General features: G+C 45.5%; 1 protein-coding gene across 2 annotated transcripts in view; it reads right to left on the bottom strand.

Annotated features, from left to right (window-relative positions):
- LDLRAD4 (low density lipoprotein receptor class A domain containing 4) overlaps positions 1-11,471 on the bottom strand; it is a 169,436-nt gene extending 157,965 nt beyond the window's left edge. Inside the window, exons 1-2 of one of the 2 annotated variants that reach the window (XM_032971019.2) lie at positions 11,120-11,471; positions 10,807-10,839 (exon numbers count right to left, since the gene is read on the bottom strand). In XM_032971019.2, coding sequence (XP_032826910.1) covers positions 10,807-10,839; positions 11,120-11,144 — 58 coding nt within the window. In that variant the 5' untranslated portion in view covers positions 11,145-11,471. The remainder of the gene's footprint in view (positions 1-10,806; positions 10,840-11,119) is intronic. The other variant, XM_076074026.1, reaches the window with a different exon arrangement.
- Between the last annotated feature and the right edge of the window lie 5,674 nt (positions 11,472-17,145).

Here is a 17,145-nt window from a genome sequence, read left to right as displayed (position 1 = left end):
TTTAGTACAAGTGATATGCCCGTACAGATAAACAGGTCCCTGGCCAATATGTATTTGGGTTGCGTCTCGCGTGCTGCGCGAGACGCGTTCCTGAAAAACAGCGCGTAAGTCGAATCGCAATGTGTGAAGCCTACTTTCCCATAGACACACTGTACGTGTTATACGCCGAGGGTGCGTTACCGAAGAACAATTAAGTACAGCATTTCATTTCATTACTTGAGCCCTGGATTTACAAGATATATATGTAATACTTAATAATAGTATTGTTACAAAAATAATTAATAAGACGTTTAATAACAGAGAATAATCATTCAGATTAAAACGATTACTCCAGGCATCCCTCGATTTACGAAAGGGATGCGTTCTTCAAAAGACACGCGCGTAAAACGACATTTCGTAAATGGGAACGGCTTCTCCCATTCGTTTAAAACAAAAAATGAGGGATGTGTGATCCCAACTCTACTCCTAACCGAAAAATATACACCACCTATATCACTAATCACAATACAAAAATAAAAAAACAAACCTAAATATTAAACCCATTGAATAATAATTAATTTAAAATAAAAAAAAATATTAAACTTTTCAGGGAACTCGGCAAAAGATCTGTGCGTTGGAACGACTGGAAAGGTGATGTGGAGGCGTTACTGTTGCACTGTCAATTGCGTTAACGCGAGGTTTCGTAAATTGAGGGATACCTGCACTTACAAAGATTACTTAAAAAAGGAGTACCTTGAGGGCTTTATGATACGCTTCTGTGGGCTGCTGGCAGCATCAGCAGCAGCATCATCATCATCAGCATCATCATCGTGCGTGACGCAGAGACGTCAGATCTACGATGGCAGCGCCCAGCCTGTGACACCGGGCGCTGGCATGACGCGGTGACGCCATCACAAATGGATCTTTTCACTTTTAATTTTTACCATTGAAAATCTTTTTTTTTTTTACAAAATGTAATTTACTATTTTTCTGGAAGGGTTAACTTTAAAACGCATAGCATAGGTGTTAAGTATGTCCCTTGAACATGAATCGCGTAACTGTGAATTCGCGCTATGTGGGACGGCGTTACGCGAGGGACGCCTGTAATGCATATTTGAGCAATATCCCCACATATGCGGGGAAGTTTTCTAGCCAAAATAAGTTTCCTCTCACAAACCAAAACACTCAAAAAGGCACTGGCTGCACAACCCAAGCAGTACCCCTCCTAAAATACAATTTTGAGACTCGGTGAGGTTGTCTTGGATAAATAATTCAACAGCAAACAGATTATTGTCGTAATGTGAAATTTCAACCACTGCCTCATGGACACCAAAAAAGATGACTGCCATCACAATTCCCGTTTCAAGACATGCTACGAATTTAGACTTTTGGAGCGGCGGATTGAATTATAATTTATGAGTGTATATTTTAGACACCTTTCAGACTGAATAAACATTACATATTGATGCAAAGCGATACAATATTGCAGCTCAGTGATTCAGTTTATAGCCTATGGAGGCAGAGCACAAAGTTGCCACGTCTCACCGTTAAACTCATTACAGCGGCAGAGCCAGCGGCCACCGCAGGCCACACGCGCGTGTGAAGCTCTAACGCTCTGCAGTGCCAGGGTCGTCGTGATGCATTCGGATCAAGGGCAAATTCAACCAAATGGACCTCGGCTTTTTCTTGTTCCGCGGTGCCCATGTGCTCTGCACTCATGGCTCCACGGCTGTTTGGTTAATAGAAGTTCCTGGCAGGGAATTTAACAACATGACAACTTTTAAACGAGGCCAGCACTGGCTTCTTATCTGCCCTGGCCTCTGATCCGTAGACGAGACAGAGCTGCCTTATTCATCAACCGTGAGGCCACGGCTGCTTGTGATCTGCTGTGAGACTGTCTCAGGGTACTTCTGAGTAAAGTGACGGTGATGGGAGCGATGATGAACTACGCTGTTGAATCAAATGCCGATAACGCACGGTATCAGTCCGCAGCTTTGTAAGCTCGATTGCACTCTAGGCAGTTGGAGTGTAACCCAGACATTTTAAGTACGGGTGAGTTGACCTCTTGCTTGCTACTTGGTACCGGCTTCAACCGTTGTTACAAAAACCATCAGCACCATCAGCATAAAAATCGAGCCCACGATACATCGTGGGACTTGGTCTGCGCATGATGTGTATTACACGTGTTGTTCATGGCATGTCACCAACATGTGCTCCCGTCATCATCGCTCGCGACTAATAATAATTTTCATAGAAGTGAGCTGGAGATAGCGCCTCGGTGGAGGGGGAGAAAAAAAAACCCAAGTCACAGCCACGTCGAGTCTGCGAGTGGTCAACAAAAGCTTGTCGCCTCCTCGTTAAATAAGGAGCGTTGGAAAATTCAATGACGACTCTTGTCTGGGACCATTTAACAAAGCATTAACTGCAATAAAATAAATAAAGGATCTGAGGGTTCAATGAGTTTGCTGCTCGGTGTCTGCAATCTTGTGATTTATTCGCTGTAACTTTCTCTACTTTCTCTCACCAAGACCCTTCGGCAGGTCATTCTTGTCAAACAGCTTAAGGCCACGTCAACAAACACAATCAATCAATGAGAAAGTAATCACTGCAAAGTAAAACCTCATTATTCCTGCTGTCTTTATAGCAGTACTAGCCCGACTTCATACTTTTGTTGCAAGTACAGTACTGGTTATAATATATGGGATTAAGCAGTCTATTATTCTTTATATATTCCTCAAAAGTAGGTCAGACTGCAGAGCTTCTAATTATTTGTTGTTAACATTCTTGGCAAGTGGCTAAGCAACACACTGCACTGTACAATGTTTGTTGGTGTAAAATTGTAAATAGCACTTCAATGTTAAGAAATGCAATGCACATTTTTTTTAAACGTACCAATGCACGTGTGCGTTTTTAGACGTTTGTTTATGTTGCTGGCTTGTGCCTCTATATTTATTGGTGTATCTGTTAAACAAATCTGCTGCTCACTGTCACTGCATTGGCTGGGAGTCGCTTTCAAACATACAACGGGGTCTATGCCCTGGTAAAAATAATACATCCCAAATCTTAAATAAAAGAATGCATCCTAAATAAAAGAATACATCCATGATAAAAGAATACATCCTAAATAAAATAATACATCCTAGATAAAATAATACATCCTAAATAAAATAATACATCCTAGATAAAATAATACATCCTAAATAAAATAATACATCCTAGATAAAATAATACATCCTAAATAAATAATACATCCTAGATAAAATAATACATCCTAAATAAATAATACATCCTAAATAAAATAATACATCCTAAATAAATAATACATCCTAAACCCCTTAGTGGGCAGTTTGTTAAGTTGATTGGATTAACAGAGTCAAAGTCAAGTGTATGGTTTAGTTACGGTAGGGGCAGTGATGTGTAAACTGTACACTTCATATTTTATGAAGGAATGCCTGTGTTCAGACTGCTGTGGAAAAGTGTTACGTGAAAAAAAAGTTAAATATCAAATTTCATTAATTGTAGAGTGCATCTCCAACAGTCAATCGGCTGTTCCAACAGTCCATAGCAAATTCGGAGAAATTGTAATCACGATCATAATTTGAACGGAAAATAATCCAAATACCAGAGCATCCCAAGACGCTGTGCAAGGCAACCCTTTATGCACGAGTGTAAACAACACACACATAAACAAAATAACAAATTAATGTTATTAAAATATATTGACAGAGCACAAGTTGAGCGTATTCAGAATGTGGCGCGACATGCCTCGTACAAGCCGACTCAAACACCAGGAGCCCCAAGATAGCGAAGAAAGCAGCAACCAGAGGAAAAGAGGAGCAGGAGGGGGGGTGACGGATTTGGAGGGGGATGAAAGCGTCGGAAAAACTGGGCAGGGTCTTCCTTGGGGAAGTAACTCATCAACGGGAGAAGGCAGCAGCAAGGCCTCGAGTGTGGACTTTGAAGAGGAGAGCGAATGTTGAATGAAGATGCATCTCCGCTACATTCAACATTCGCTCAAATTTACTGACCCGCCCCTCACTGGACATCTGTGAAAAAAGAGCTTCATAGGTCATTAGATTCCTCCAGGATAACTAAGGCATCAAAAATAAAGATTCTGATACAGCAGGCTTCAAAACGGTCTTCAAATCACTGGCAATTTTGCAGACGTTTTATTCCATAAACCAATCTCAGCACACATTTTTGTTTATTTTCTAAAAGTGCATTTGACAAAGATCGTGAAAATAAAAAAAAACTATTTCTACATAGTAGTATAATTGTAACAATAAAACATGTTTATCAAACTGGAACGATATTAGCGGATGTTCCCTGTTACTTCGGGTCACAATGGACTCTTCTTCACCTCCTGACCGTCTGCTCAGCAGCGACGGTGGGTTTGAATAAAGTGCCTCCATTACTCTCTGTCTACTAATTTCACAGCTTCATTCATCACCAATCCCCTATTTTCTATGTCTCCACTTGATTAATCCAACACATTATATTTCTGTCTTCACTGCTTGATTTCCTGTATTCTGGCATTAAGGCCACATTTGGTATTGTGTCCATGATCCATCCTTGAGACATATCCAAACACTGTCGTCTGCTTTCTTAGATCTTTTATAAGTATTCTTTTATTATCTGAATCATTTTCTCGTAATCATTATTTTTTGCTTCATGAAGAGGCTTCTAGAGCCTGGTTTATGTATTGGCAGAGAAACAGTTTGCCGATTTCTAGCAGAAAAAACAGCCAAAAGGGCAGAAAATAATAATAGTAATTTAGCAGTTTTTCCAAAATTTACATAAACTACCTCTGTGCCAACATATGAATCAAAACCCTTGCATCAATGGACTTTTACCTGGTTAAAAGACATGGTAATAATATACAGTAGAGAGAGAACACATTAATTCAAGTAAGGATCTTTTCTCAAGAGTTATGTAAGTGTATTTTCAACTGGTTATGAAAGAATATGAATGAATCGATAATCAGATGCCATTGTCTATCCACTCCTGGATGAAGGCCCGCCTCCCCATACCATCACCATACCTCACAGTCCAGTCAGTGCTGCTACCATCCCTATTTCTTCTACACACAAACTGATCTCATCGCTCCATCTCTGCCATGGTCGCCCTCCTGGTTGTGTTCTCTCCTTTGACTGCCATTCCATCCCCAGGATCATCCATCGGCTCTCATCCCGTCGAGCGCCGTGTCCCCCTCAAGCTAATCAACTTGTCTTAATAGTCAAAATCATGTCTCTGATTTGTGTTTGTTCCCGGAACTGATAATAAACACTTGATACAAGCACCCAGGTCTCCCTTGCAAAGGAGACTCTGCTTCATTGGGCTCTTATCCGGTCAGAGAGCAATTTAAATTGTCCGAATTTACTGTATTCAAATATGTTGCTCCAGTGAACGTACACAATCCATAACCAGTCAGCGAATGGCTCTATTAAAACGGTGGTGAAAGGTCTACGTTCCTAATACAGGAGCCAGCTGTTCCATGGGATAATTGCTGCCGATTTCCCACAAGGTGATCGACATAACTTGAGTAAAAATAAAAGGTTAAGTTAATATTAAAATAGAACTCTTTCACTGCCACGAAACAGAAATAAATTTATGATCGTGACCAAAAAACTCCTGTCATGAATTATGCTTAACTGCTTATGAGATCTTAAAGGTGCAGCCCAGCAATTCCTTGCTTATGGAATGGCTTCCAATACAGGGACCTATTTTTCTATTTTTCCTTGCTGGTCATTCATCATGTAGGAGGCAAGAGTATGGAGCACGCAACCTGCCGATCGCAGTCTGTGGTGAACCCATTTCAACTGCTTGGGTGGACAGAGGTGGGGGGGATTTAAGAAGTGTAACCGCTTGCTCAACTGCTGTGCCGGTAGATCTAAACGGACACGTACGAATTGCAAGTCCGTTGTGCTAACCACTACGCCAACGGCAGAATCCCAACCTGTTATTGTTTTTAAATGCATTTTTGTTAGCTCAACAGAGACGATGAAGCGAGCACAAAGTGAATGCAGGCACCCACTGGGTCCGCTGTAGTCGAGATGCACATTTTGCGAAGGCGAATTCCTCGCGCGCTTGCCGTCACGCAAGAGCTAATGCACTGTTATTTATTATTCATCCTCCAAAAGCTGCGCTCCGCGTTTATTAAAATCAGTGCTTCTCTCCTGGCAACGAAAGGAAATCAAAACCCACAAAAATCAAGGGTAAAGCACAACAAAAATTAACACTTTTCACGTTGGATTTGAAAGAATACATTAAAGCCACTTTAACATAACAATGAACACACACATGACCGATATTTGCCACCAGGTGAGAGGCAATTGAGACGGAGTCCCTTTTCTTTGGAGATTTGGATAAGACTCTCGTTACTAGATTTTTCTCAATTTATTCACGTTGACTACAATGAAGATTTTTTTTTTTTAATTGAATGAAAAAAACACAGCTTTAGTAGGTACAGACCTAGGTTGTCAATCATAGGCTGTTCAACACAACGGTGAAGATTAATTTATAAGAAGCAAGTCTCAATTTGACAGCAAAGAATCTCATCATAAAACTCGAGTTAGGTCCATGATTTCACCCATACGGTTTTAATTAAGTTTAACATGTAGGCTTTCGCGACCAATATCATCCAAAATAGTTTTTTGGAGTTAGATCACGTAAATACGCTATCTAACCTCTATTACTTCGTCAATACAGTGATATCACGGGAATGCTAATGCTGCCTGTGACCGTGACTTTAAAGTTGTTATTCCTCCATAATGAAGCTTCAATCTCACGTCGGATGAACTGAGGCAGGTACAGTGAGGGAAAAAAGTATTTGATCCCCTGCTGATTTTGTACGTTTGCCCACTGACAAAGAAATGATCAGTCTATAATTCTAATGGTAGGTTTATTTGAACAGTGAGAGACAGAATAACAACAAAAAATCCAGAATAACGCATGTCAAAAATTTTATAAATTGATTTGCATTTTAATGAGGGAAATAAGTATTTGACCCCTCTGCAAAACATGACTTAGTACTTGGTGGCAAAACCCTTGTTGGCAATCACAGAGGTCAGACGTTTCTTGTAGTTGGCCACCAGGTTTGCACACATCTCAGGAGGGATTTTGTCCCACTCCTCTTTGCAGATCTTCTCCAAGTCATTAAGGTTTCGAGGCTGACGTTTGGCAACTCGAACCTTCAGTTCCCTCCACAGATTGTCCATGGGATTAAGGTCTGGAGACTGGCTAGGCCACTCCAGGACCTTAATGTGCTTCTTCTTGAGCCACTCCTTTGTTGCCTTGGCCGTGTGTTTTGGGTCATTGTTATGCTGGAATACCCATCCACGACCCATTTTCAATGCCCTGGCTGAGGGAAGGAGGTTGTCACCCAAGATTTGACGGTACATGGCCCCGTCCATCGTCCCTTTGATGCGATGAAGTTGTCCTGTCCCCTTAGCAGAAAAACACCGCCAAAGCATGTTTCCACCTCCATGTTTGACGGTGGGGATGGTGTTCTTGGGGTCATAGGCAGCATTCCTCCTCCTCCTCCAAACACGGCGAGTTGAGTTGATGCCAAAGAGCTCCATTTTGGTCTCATCTGACCACAACACTTTCACCCAGTTGTCCTCTGAATCATTCAGATGTTCATTTGCAAACTTCAGACGGGCATGTGTATGTGCTTTCTTGAGCAGGGGGACCTTGAGGGCGTTGCAGGATTTCAGTCCTTCACGGCGTAGTGTGTTACCAATTGTTTTCTTGGTGACTATGGTCCCAGCTGCCTTGAGATCATTGACAAGATCTTACCGTGTAGTTCTGGGCTGATTCCTCACCGTTCTCATGATCATTGCAACTCCACGAGGTGAGATCTTGCATGGAGCCCCAGGCCGAGGGAGATTGACAGTTCTTCGTGTGTCTTCCATTTGCGAATAATCGCACCAACTGTTGTCACCTTCTCACCAAGTTGCTTGGCAATGGTCTTGTAGCCCATTCCAGCCTTGTGTAGGTCTACAATCTTGTCCCTGACATCCTTGGAGAGCTCTTTGGTCTTGGCCATGGTGGAAAGTGTGGAATCTGATTGATTGATTGCTTCTGTGGACAGGTGTCTTTTATACAGGTAACAAGCTGCGATTAGGAGCACTCCCTTTAAGAGTGTTCTCCTAATCTCAGCTCGTTACCTGTATAAAAGACACCTGGGAGCCAGAAATCTTTCTAATTGAGAGGGGGTCAAATACTTATTTCCCTCATTAAAATGCAAATCAATTTATAACATTTTGACATGCGTTTTTCTGGATTTTGTTGTTGTTATTCTGTCTCTCACTGTTCAAATAAACCTACCATTAAAACTATAGACTGATCATTTCTTTGTCAGTGAGCAAACGTACAAAATCAGCAGGGGATCAAATACTTTTTTTCCCTCACTGTACATTACAACACTGTATAGCCGACTGGCTGAGGACTGAGGGATAGGTGAATATGTAAAGATATCAGATGCGAACATCTTTTGAAAACAATATTACCCATGCACATATTGCTTACTGGACACAAATAAACCGCAAATTGCTTTGAACATGGACAAAATAACTTACTGTTCTTTAGCATGTACTGCCCGCGAGATGACTATATGACTGCATGTGAAAAGGTCGGTATGTAAAAACATTTCTATACGAAATGACTTACAAAAAGACAAAGATCCCCCGTATAGCCTCAACAGACTGTTGAGGCAAGTGCTGTTAGCGAGCACCTATGAAGGATGACACCGGCACACGAGGGGGTGGGTGGCCAACACCACGCCCGACCGCCTTTGTCTCCCTAGTGGCGATGTTTACACACTACACCAGGCACTCAACTGAGGCCGAGTCGACCTAGGGGAGGCCCAGGACCGGTTCACATAATCGTCACCGGTGTTGGCCATGAGCAGGAATTCGAATTCAGGTCGCCGGGTTCGTAGCGCAGCTCGCTCACCATTACCCTACCGCTCACCACTACCCTACCGCTCACCATTACCCTACCGCTCACCACTACCCTACCGCTCACCACTACCCTACCGCTCACTACGACCCTACCGCTCACCACGACCCTACCGCTCACCACGACCCTACCGCTCACCACGACCCTACCGCTCACCACTACCCTACCGCTCACCACTACCCTACCGCTCACCACTACCCTACCGCTCACCACGACCCTACCGCTCACCACGACCCTACCGCTCACCACGACCCTACCGCTCACCACGACCCTACCGCTCACCACTACCCTACCGCTCACCACTACCCTACCGCTCACCAATGACTTAGGGGCCATCCATTTAGTGCGTACGCATGGAGGGGTAATTTAGTACGTACGTTTTGACGTACGTACTAAATGGATGGCCCCTTACACCACCACCACCGCCACCACGCACAGACACCGCATTGGGTACCTGGGCAGTGTTGACGGTTGTATATTGTACACGGTCTCTGTATCTTATAAGGAGAAGGTGTGCTTGGTGTTTGTTTTGCGTTGAGTCTTTGAGTCTTCCCTTACCCCAACAGAGATGACCAAGCCACCCACCCACTCTTGTCAGTGCTGCTCATTTATGAGGATGCGGTGGATGCTGCCGCGATGCAATGGACATCTGTGAAAAAGAGCTTTATAGCTCATCGGATTCCTCCAGTATAAATAAATATTCCGATTCGTATTCCTCGTACCACGAGGACTTGCACTGCAGAGAAGGACGCTTCAATCTCCCTGCCTCTGTCAATCCAGCAGCATAGCCGTCTACCGCAGGGCGTCACACTCCAGTCGGTGGCGGCAGGCTGCCATGTGGTGGTGGTGGTGGGGGGTACGATGTGGGTTTATCACAGCTGCTGGCATGAAGAGGGTGACCTCGAGACCCCCCCATTGTGGGGAGCAGTCATTGTTGTTTCCTCTGCCGCGCTGCCCAGCACGTCTCGGAAGAGGTGGGAATACCCGCGCTTCGTGGTTAATCCACTGCTAGATGAAAGCATTGTAATATCTACTGTATTGTTAACCGTAAATTCCACGAATAATTAAGACTGTGCAAAATCCACACTGGTGTTAATGAACACAGCGGCACAAAAACTATGGGTTTTAACCGGTTCACTGGTAACCGATTGCAGAAGAGCTGAACAGTTCTTAAAGTCAGGAACCGATTAACGATTCCAGTGTAATTTTGGCAGAGTGTGAAGGCGCCGAATGTAATTTGCGCCGATGTCTAAACTCCCGCGAAGGAAAGTTTGGGGGTCGAACCGCTGCACACCATGAGATAGCGACATACATCCGTTTCGAATTTAATTATCAATACAAATTTCGTGTTTGTTGCGAGACATTTGTATACTGCACATGCGCAAACCGGTAACCGTTTTATCAAGGTTTTAATGCGGTACGAGCTAGTGCAAGAGACGGTATTTAACAACCCGCATAAAACTTTTTACAGATACATGCATCGTGAATGAAACTACACAGGATTGCGGCAAAAACATCGATTCGTGAATCCGATTGCCCCGTGACCATTCATCGAATCGATAAGGGGGATAAGCCCTCACGTGCGGATAAGATTCCGCATTAACTGAAACCGTTTTGGTGCAAGCACTGTCATATATATATTTTTTAAAGAACACGCGATCCTCATCTGTGTCACAATGTTCTCCAAAGCTTATGACAAATACGTGTTTAGACGCCACGGCGGACTATCGGCGTGGGAATCGGTGCCGTCCGTGGACATTCAGGCGCGTCGTGTTGGGACGCTCCCGGCGAGTTGAATGGAACTTCGCGTGGCGGGACCACGCCGTGCGAATATTTGCAGGAGTGGAGGGATTTAAAAGCTCGTACCTTCTGCAATGCTCGTCTCTTCGAAAAGCAGCACTGGAATGCGAACACACGGAGCAATCAATGCACTGCGATAGATCATGGGAGCGCTTTGCAAACGCATTTGAGATTTATTTATTTATTTAAAAAAGTAAATTGAACTTTACTACCACCGGAAGTGGCTGCAAACACACCGGAAGTCACTGACCGGTGTTTATTTTATCCCGAATTTCGCAAAAAAAATATACCGCAATGCAACCGAATACTTTGACAGCAATCAACAGCAAGGCTATCGTTAATTTGTGCATGCGTCAGAAGCAAGTTTAGTCATAGTTACCGATGAGGAAGAGCTGGAGCATCATGCGGGCCTCGGACGCATGGCGCGCGCTGCGTGTCGCCCTCACGCGCCAGTGAAGGGGCGGGAAGGGGGGGTGAGGGGCGGGGCTGGTGTTTGTTATTTTGTGGGGAGAGGACGCGGAGCTCGCGAGTCTCTGTGGCGCGAGGGAGTTCGCGGAGGCGTTGCACGAGACCCCGGTGCACGCGCACGCACGCACGCGCGCGCGGGTTTGGTCGTCAGGCTGTGCGCGCGCCCACCCGCGCTTGCGAGCGTCTATCGGCTGCGGCGCGCGCGCGCGTCTAGCCGCGTCAAGCCGCGTGCGCCGCGCGCTGGGGCTGGGCGGGGGCCCTGTGAGGCGGGCGGGCGGGCGGGGTAATAGCGGTCAAGGGGGGGGGGAGGGGTGAGTGCGATGAGGAGGCGGGGTTAGTGCGATGAGGAGGCGGGGTTAGTGCGAAGAGGAGGCGGGGTTAGTGCGAAGAGGAGGCGGGGTTAGTGCGAAGAGGCTTCACGGCTGGGAGTCGAGGGGGGGGGGAAAGACGGAGTCAGATTAAACGGGTTCGTGAGCCATGGGCGGGGCTAGATTTGAGTGGGAGGGGTTAGTGTGGCGAAGGGGCGGGGTTAACGTGTCATGGGCGGGGCTGGAGTCGAGTGGGAGGGGTTAGTGTTGCCGAGGGCGGGGGTTAGGGAATCATGGGCGGGGCTGTGGTAAAGTGGGAGGGGTTAGTATAGCGAGGGGGCGGTGTTAGTGAGCCCCTCCCCCCACTCGGCGGGGGGGGGGGGCGTGGAACTAATTTACAGATTTGACTCGGCTCGTCGCGATCTGGCGATACCACGATAATTATCGTACGATATGGTCCTGATAACCGTGTCGTGCGTTTGCAAAAATTTCGTTACATTTGTGAATACAGAACTTTTGCTCATTTATTAGTAAAACTTTAAAATCTTTGCCAAATAAAGTTCACAATGACAATGAAAGTTCTCAAACATCGGTGGTAGCCATGACATTGGTGCCGCGTAAAGGGAATTCCCACGAGGCTACTACAGCACCGCGCTTACAGGGGGCTCGGAGAACTGCGGCTGAAAACAGCTGAGGAGTGCTCAAGCAAAACACCCTCCTCGACATTCGGACGTTAAAATAACACCGGCTCCCCCATTCCATTGCGCCTGCAAATTATTGAAGCTATTAATCTACCACTCTTAGACTCCTGTGACGCTGCTTACAGATCAGCTACTAATGAAACAATAAACAGACTCAACCCGCTTCATCATTTTGGATATTACCACAAGACCCACCTTTGTGACTTCTGCTTTAAATACAATTTCACATTTTATGCAAGAAGAAATCTATCTACATTGGGCCCTGTTCATCCACAAAATCCTTATTGGCAATTCCGTGCTATACCGCACCTCCTTTTAAGCACGGTTAGCTACGTACGGTGCGAAAGAAGTTGAACATATACTTAGCTAATTGATTAACCCCATTGTCGAACCCAAGAAACTTAATACGCCCATCTAATTGGGGGCCGTCCATAAACGACGTCACGCGATTTTGGTCGATTTTTGACCCCCCTAAAATATGACGTCACAAAGCTCTGCGCCCCCCCCAAACCATATTTCCATTTTGAAAATAAAACATGATTCAAATAACTTTAAACTATTGTTATTGTACCGCGTATTTAATGTGGCGCTGCACTCTGATGTTGTAGGAGAAAACACGTATTAAAAAGGAGACATTGGAAAGCTGAAATTTAGCATAAAATGCACTTGAAAATATTCAACGTCTAACTAAAACTGCAGATGTTCAGAATTATAAAATATTGAAAGTAATTCTAACTATAAAAAAATACTTTAAACTTTGTAGTAGAACGAAGCAAAATGGAGAGTACAATTATAACAATCACATAGTCATTCCACAGGATGAAAAGCCCTGGTAGCATTATTAAAATCAAAATGTTTAATAACAATAATTCAAAACATTTACAAAATGTATGCTTCTCCATTCTCCCATGGAGAAGCAAAATGCTCCTTCATGGAATAAATAAAAGGTGACCTTAGTAATAATCAAATAGTTAATAATTAAAATTTATCAAAATTAGTGTTGTTATAACAATTCTATTTAATTAAGTAGAACGTGTTGTTTATATTTAAAGTTTCGCATTTTTATGTGACGTCACATTTCTCAAACCCCCCCTCGTCACAAATGTCTGAACCCCCTCACCCCCTAGGTGCGTGACGTCATTTATGGACGGCCCCTTGGCTTTTAACTACCCCAAGGACAATAATTGGAATAGTTGAGAAAGCCTTTGTCGTTACAGCACCATCGTTTTGGAACAACCTTATTTCCTACCTTAACATCAAACTGTCGTTATGTATATCGTTTATTGTTAAATTTGAATCACAGTTTCCATGATCACTGTTACATTGTTTTTAGAGCTTTATTTTGGTGATTTTTAAAACGTTTTGGTTTAGCCATTTTTGTTTGTTGTAGTACAAAGTTAGCCTGATAACTTTAATCTAAATTGTCTTATGGTTGTTATTGTTTGACTTGCATCCCACTGGGATTTTGCACACAGCGTTGAAATGCGGTGTTTTTTCTGGAAGACTTCACTGTTTTTTCCTGGATTTTTCTGTTGCGTGTAGTCACTTTAAGATGTTTCTTGTTCATGTTTTTGTTTTGTTGCAGTTGCACCCGAGTCAAGAGCCGCATGGCTCACAGGGTTAGGGGCCGTCCATAAATGACGTCACGCACCTGGGGGGGGGGGGGTCAGACATTTGTGACGATGTGTGACGAAGGGGGGGGGGTGGGTTTGAGAAATGTGACGTCACATCAAAATTCGCAACTTTAAATAAATATAGACAACACGTTCTACTTAATTAAATAGGCTTTTAAGAAATGTTTTCTCCTACAACATCAGAGTGCAGCGCCACATTAAATACGCACTACAATGACAATAGTTTAAAGCGATTTGAAGCATGTTTTATATTTTTTGGGGGGGGGGGGAGCAGAATTTTGTGACGTCATATTTGAGGGGGGGGGTCTAGCAGAAGGTTAGTGCTGGATACAATCACATTTGCAAATGTGATTTGTAACTTTGACCCTTACCCATATATCTGTAGTGCCGTGAATTCACTCGGACGACAACCGTCTCTTTTTCCGCCGTCACTTTTATTCCATCGTTCCGTACACACAGTAATTCTCTCCGTGCTCCGCCAACTCGGACACTCCGATTTACTTCAGCATCGTCCGTGCATCTCCTTCCACACACAGTGTTCCTTCCTCTATCTCTTCACACACAGTGTCTTCCCTTCCACACACAGTGGTTCGCCTTCTATCTCCTCACACACAGTATCGCCGCTATCTCTTCACACGCAGTGACTTTCCTTCCACACACAGTGGTTCGTCTTCTATCTCCTCACACACAGTATCGCCGCTATCTCTTCACACGCAGTGGCTTTCCTTCCACACACAGTGGTTCGTCTTCTATCTCCTCACACACACAATATCGCCGCTATCTCTTCACACGCAGTGACTTCCCTTCCACACACAGTGGTTCTTCTTCTATATATTCACACACAGTATCCTGTCTGTCTATTCACACACAGTGACTCCATCTATATATTCACACACAGTGACTCCATCTATCTCCGCTAACGCTGACTCTCCCTATCGCTATTTACTGTCTTTGGGGTCCGGCTCTCTATCTATTCTTCCCTAACATTCCAGCTGTATTCTTCGTATCTCTTCACCTCTCGCCGACAACTGCCCAGCAACAACTCTCCAACAACAACTCCCCAGCAGCAACTCAACTCCGTTCAAACCACCTCGCGTTTTATCCCCTTTCGCATTAGCCTTAATTAATTGCCACGTGGCTTGCTGGCCATTTTCCGCCAGCTCGCACCTGTCCCCTCCATCAGACATCCAGACGCCACCATTTAACACTAACAGCCTCTCGACCAATCACAGCCCTCGTGCCACGACTCCCTTAATTACTTCGGGTTGCTTACGCCACCCGCGACTCGACCACCTGTTCGACCTCATGTGACCCGTTCTCCTTGTCTGTCTGTATGTACTGTATATGGCCAATTCCTATGCATATTGTTTAGTCCACTACATCACCCCCCCCCCCCCCCGTGATGAAAGAACCGAGCCATCCCCGGCTACGATATACTCGAATTGGAGTAGTGGAGTGAAGCGGACGGAACGATGACAACATATATACATAACGCATTTGCAATATACAACCATTTTGTACAATCATGCAACGACACGCACACAACACCTTTATACAGAATTCCCAACCCCCAAAGTTAATGTATTGTATTCCTCCTGGAAGGGTTCCCGCTGCCGGTCCATCTCCCCTGCACGGGATACCCTGCGGTAAGGGAGGGCCTCGCTCGTCTTGTCAATGAACCCTGCGCCCATCCCTGTCCCAGCGACACTCAGCTGGCGGGGCTGTCCATCATTCATGGTCTGGACGGCCATTGGTCCGGATCTGTGGCCGTTCAATCGGCGTCCGGTCAGTAACCCTGCCCAAAAAGGGTGATCCTGCAGGCACACGGGGGGCAGATCTCTGGGACACGCGCACTTGTGACCTCCCCACAGGTTTGTCGGACACATGCAATACAGGCCGCTCTCGGATGGGGGATGACGCATCATATGGTAACACAAATTTCTTCAGGCGCGACGGGTGAACAAACCATGTCCGACGACCGAATTTTATTCGCGCACTCTGATCCCGCAAAACCTCCACAATATCAACGGGCCCCTGCCAGGGGCGGTGAAACTTCAGGGACGTTCCCACCGGCACCATGGGGCAGTGCAACCAGGCTTTATCTCCAACACTCCACGGCTCTCGTGGCCGCTGCCTGCCAAACAATCTTTTGTTAGCGGCTTGTCGTCGTGCCGTATGTTGCAATGCAGCCTCTCGGGCTTCCCTTAGACGGTTCAAAGCCACCTGCATCGGAGCAGGCACCGTCGTAGATTTCTCCCGTTTTCGAATTCCAAATTTCACAATAGCCGGCGCTTCCGGTTCCCGTCCATACATCAGAAAAAATGGCGAGTACCCCATTGAGGCATGCGGGGCCAATCTATACGCGGCCAGCGTCGCTGCAACATGCAGATCCCAATCATCTTGAGCGGTGTTTACTTGGTGACAAAGCATGGACGTCAGCGTCCTATGCAGCCGCTCGACCATCCCGTCAGTTTGCGGGTGGTATGGGGACGTCTGGATCTTTTTGGTCCCCAGCGAGTCACACACGTCCTGAATCAATTTCGATGAAAAATTTCTGCCTTGGTCAGTAAGCAAATGTTCCGGGGCCCCCTTATCTAATACGTATCCATTCAAGAAAGCCTCAGCGATCGACGTCGCTGACTGGTTTACTGGCAGCCATGCCATCGGCCAACGAGTTAAGTATTCCACCCCGATGAACAAATATCTGTGCCCTCGGGGGGTGACGGGGAACGGACCCAAAATATCCAGTGCCACAATTTCGTTCACTCTCGAAACTTGAATCGATTGCAAAGGGACACGATATGGCTGTGCCGGCGCTTTCCTCCGTGCACATTCCTCGCACGCTTTTACATGCTGTTTCACATCGTTAAACATTCCCGGCCAGTAAAATTCACTCCCCACCATCAACGCAGTCTTCTTCTCCCCCAGATGCAGCAATTTCTCATGTACCTCGTTAATCAGTTTCCCCCGCAACACCTTCGGGACAACAATACAAAATTTTTGTGCTTCCACATCCCAGCGAACAAGCGATCCTCCGATCCCCTTGAACGAGAGGCACGCAGCCTCATCCTGGTCGGCGAGGAATCTTCCACCTGCAATTGCTTCCAATGCTTCAATGACAACCCCAACAGTCCAATTTCTGCTCCAGGGATTATCCCTGGCACCCCCAAACCCGCTGCAGCGACCGTTTGCGGAACCTCCTGCAGCGGCGGGTCGCAACGCAGCGAGCCCTCTGTGCACCGACACGTCCTAGCCGGTCGCGGCAACCTCGACAAAGCATCCGCGTTTACATGG

This window comes from Petromyzon marinus, chromosome 45, assembly GCF_048934315.1.
Source record: "Petromyzon marinus isolate PM22_M1 ecotype Great Lakes invasive population chromosome 45, UKy_Petmar_22M1.pri1.0, whole genome shotgun sequence".
NCBI classification, from domain to species: domain Eukaryota; kingdom Metazoa; phylum Chordata; class Hyperoartia; order Petromyzontiformes; family Petromyzontidae; genus Petromyzon; species Petromyzon marinus.
This window is presented reverse-complemented; position numbering and strand designations above follow the sequence as displayed.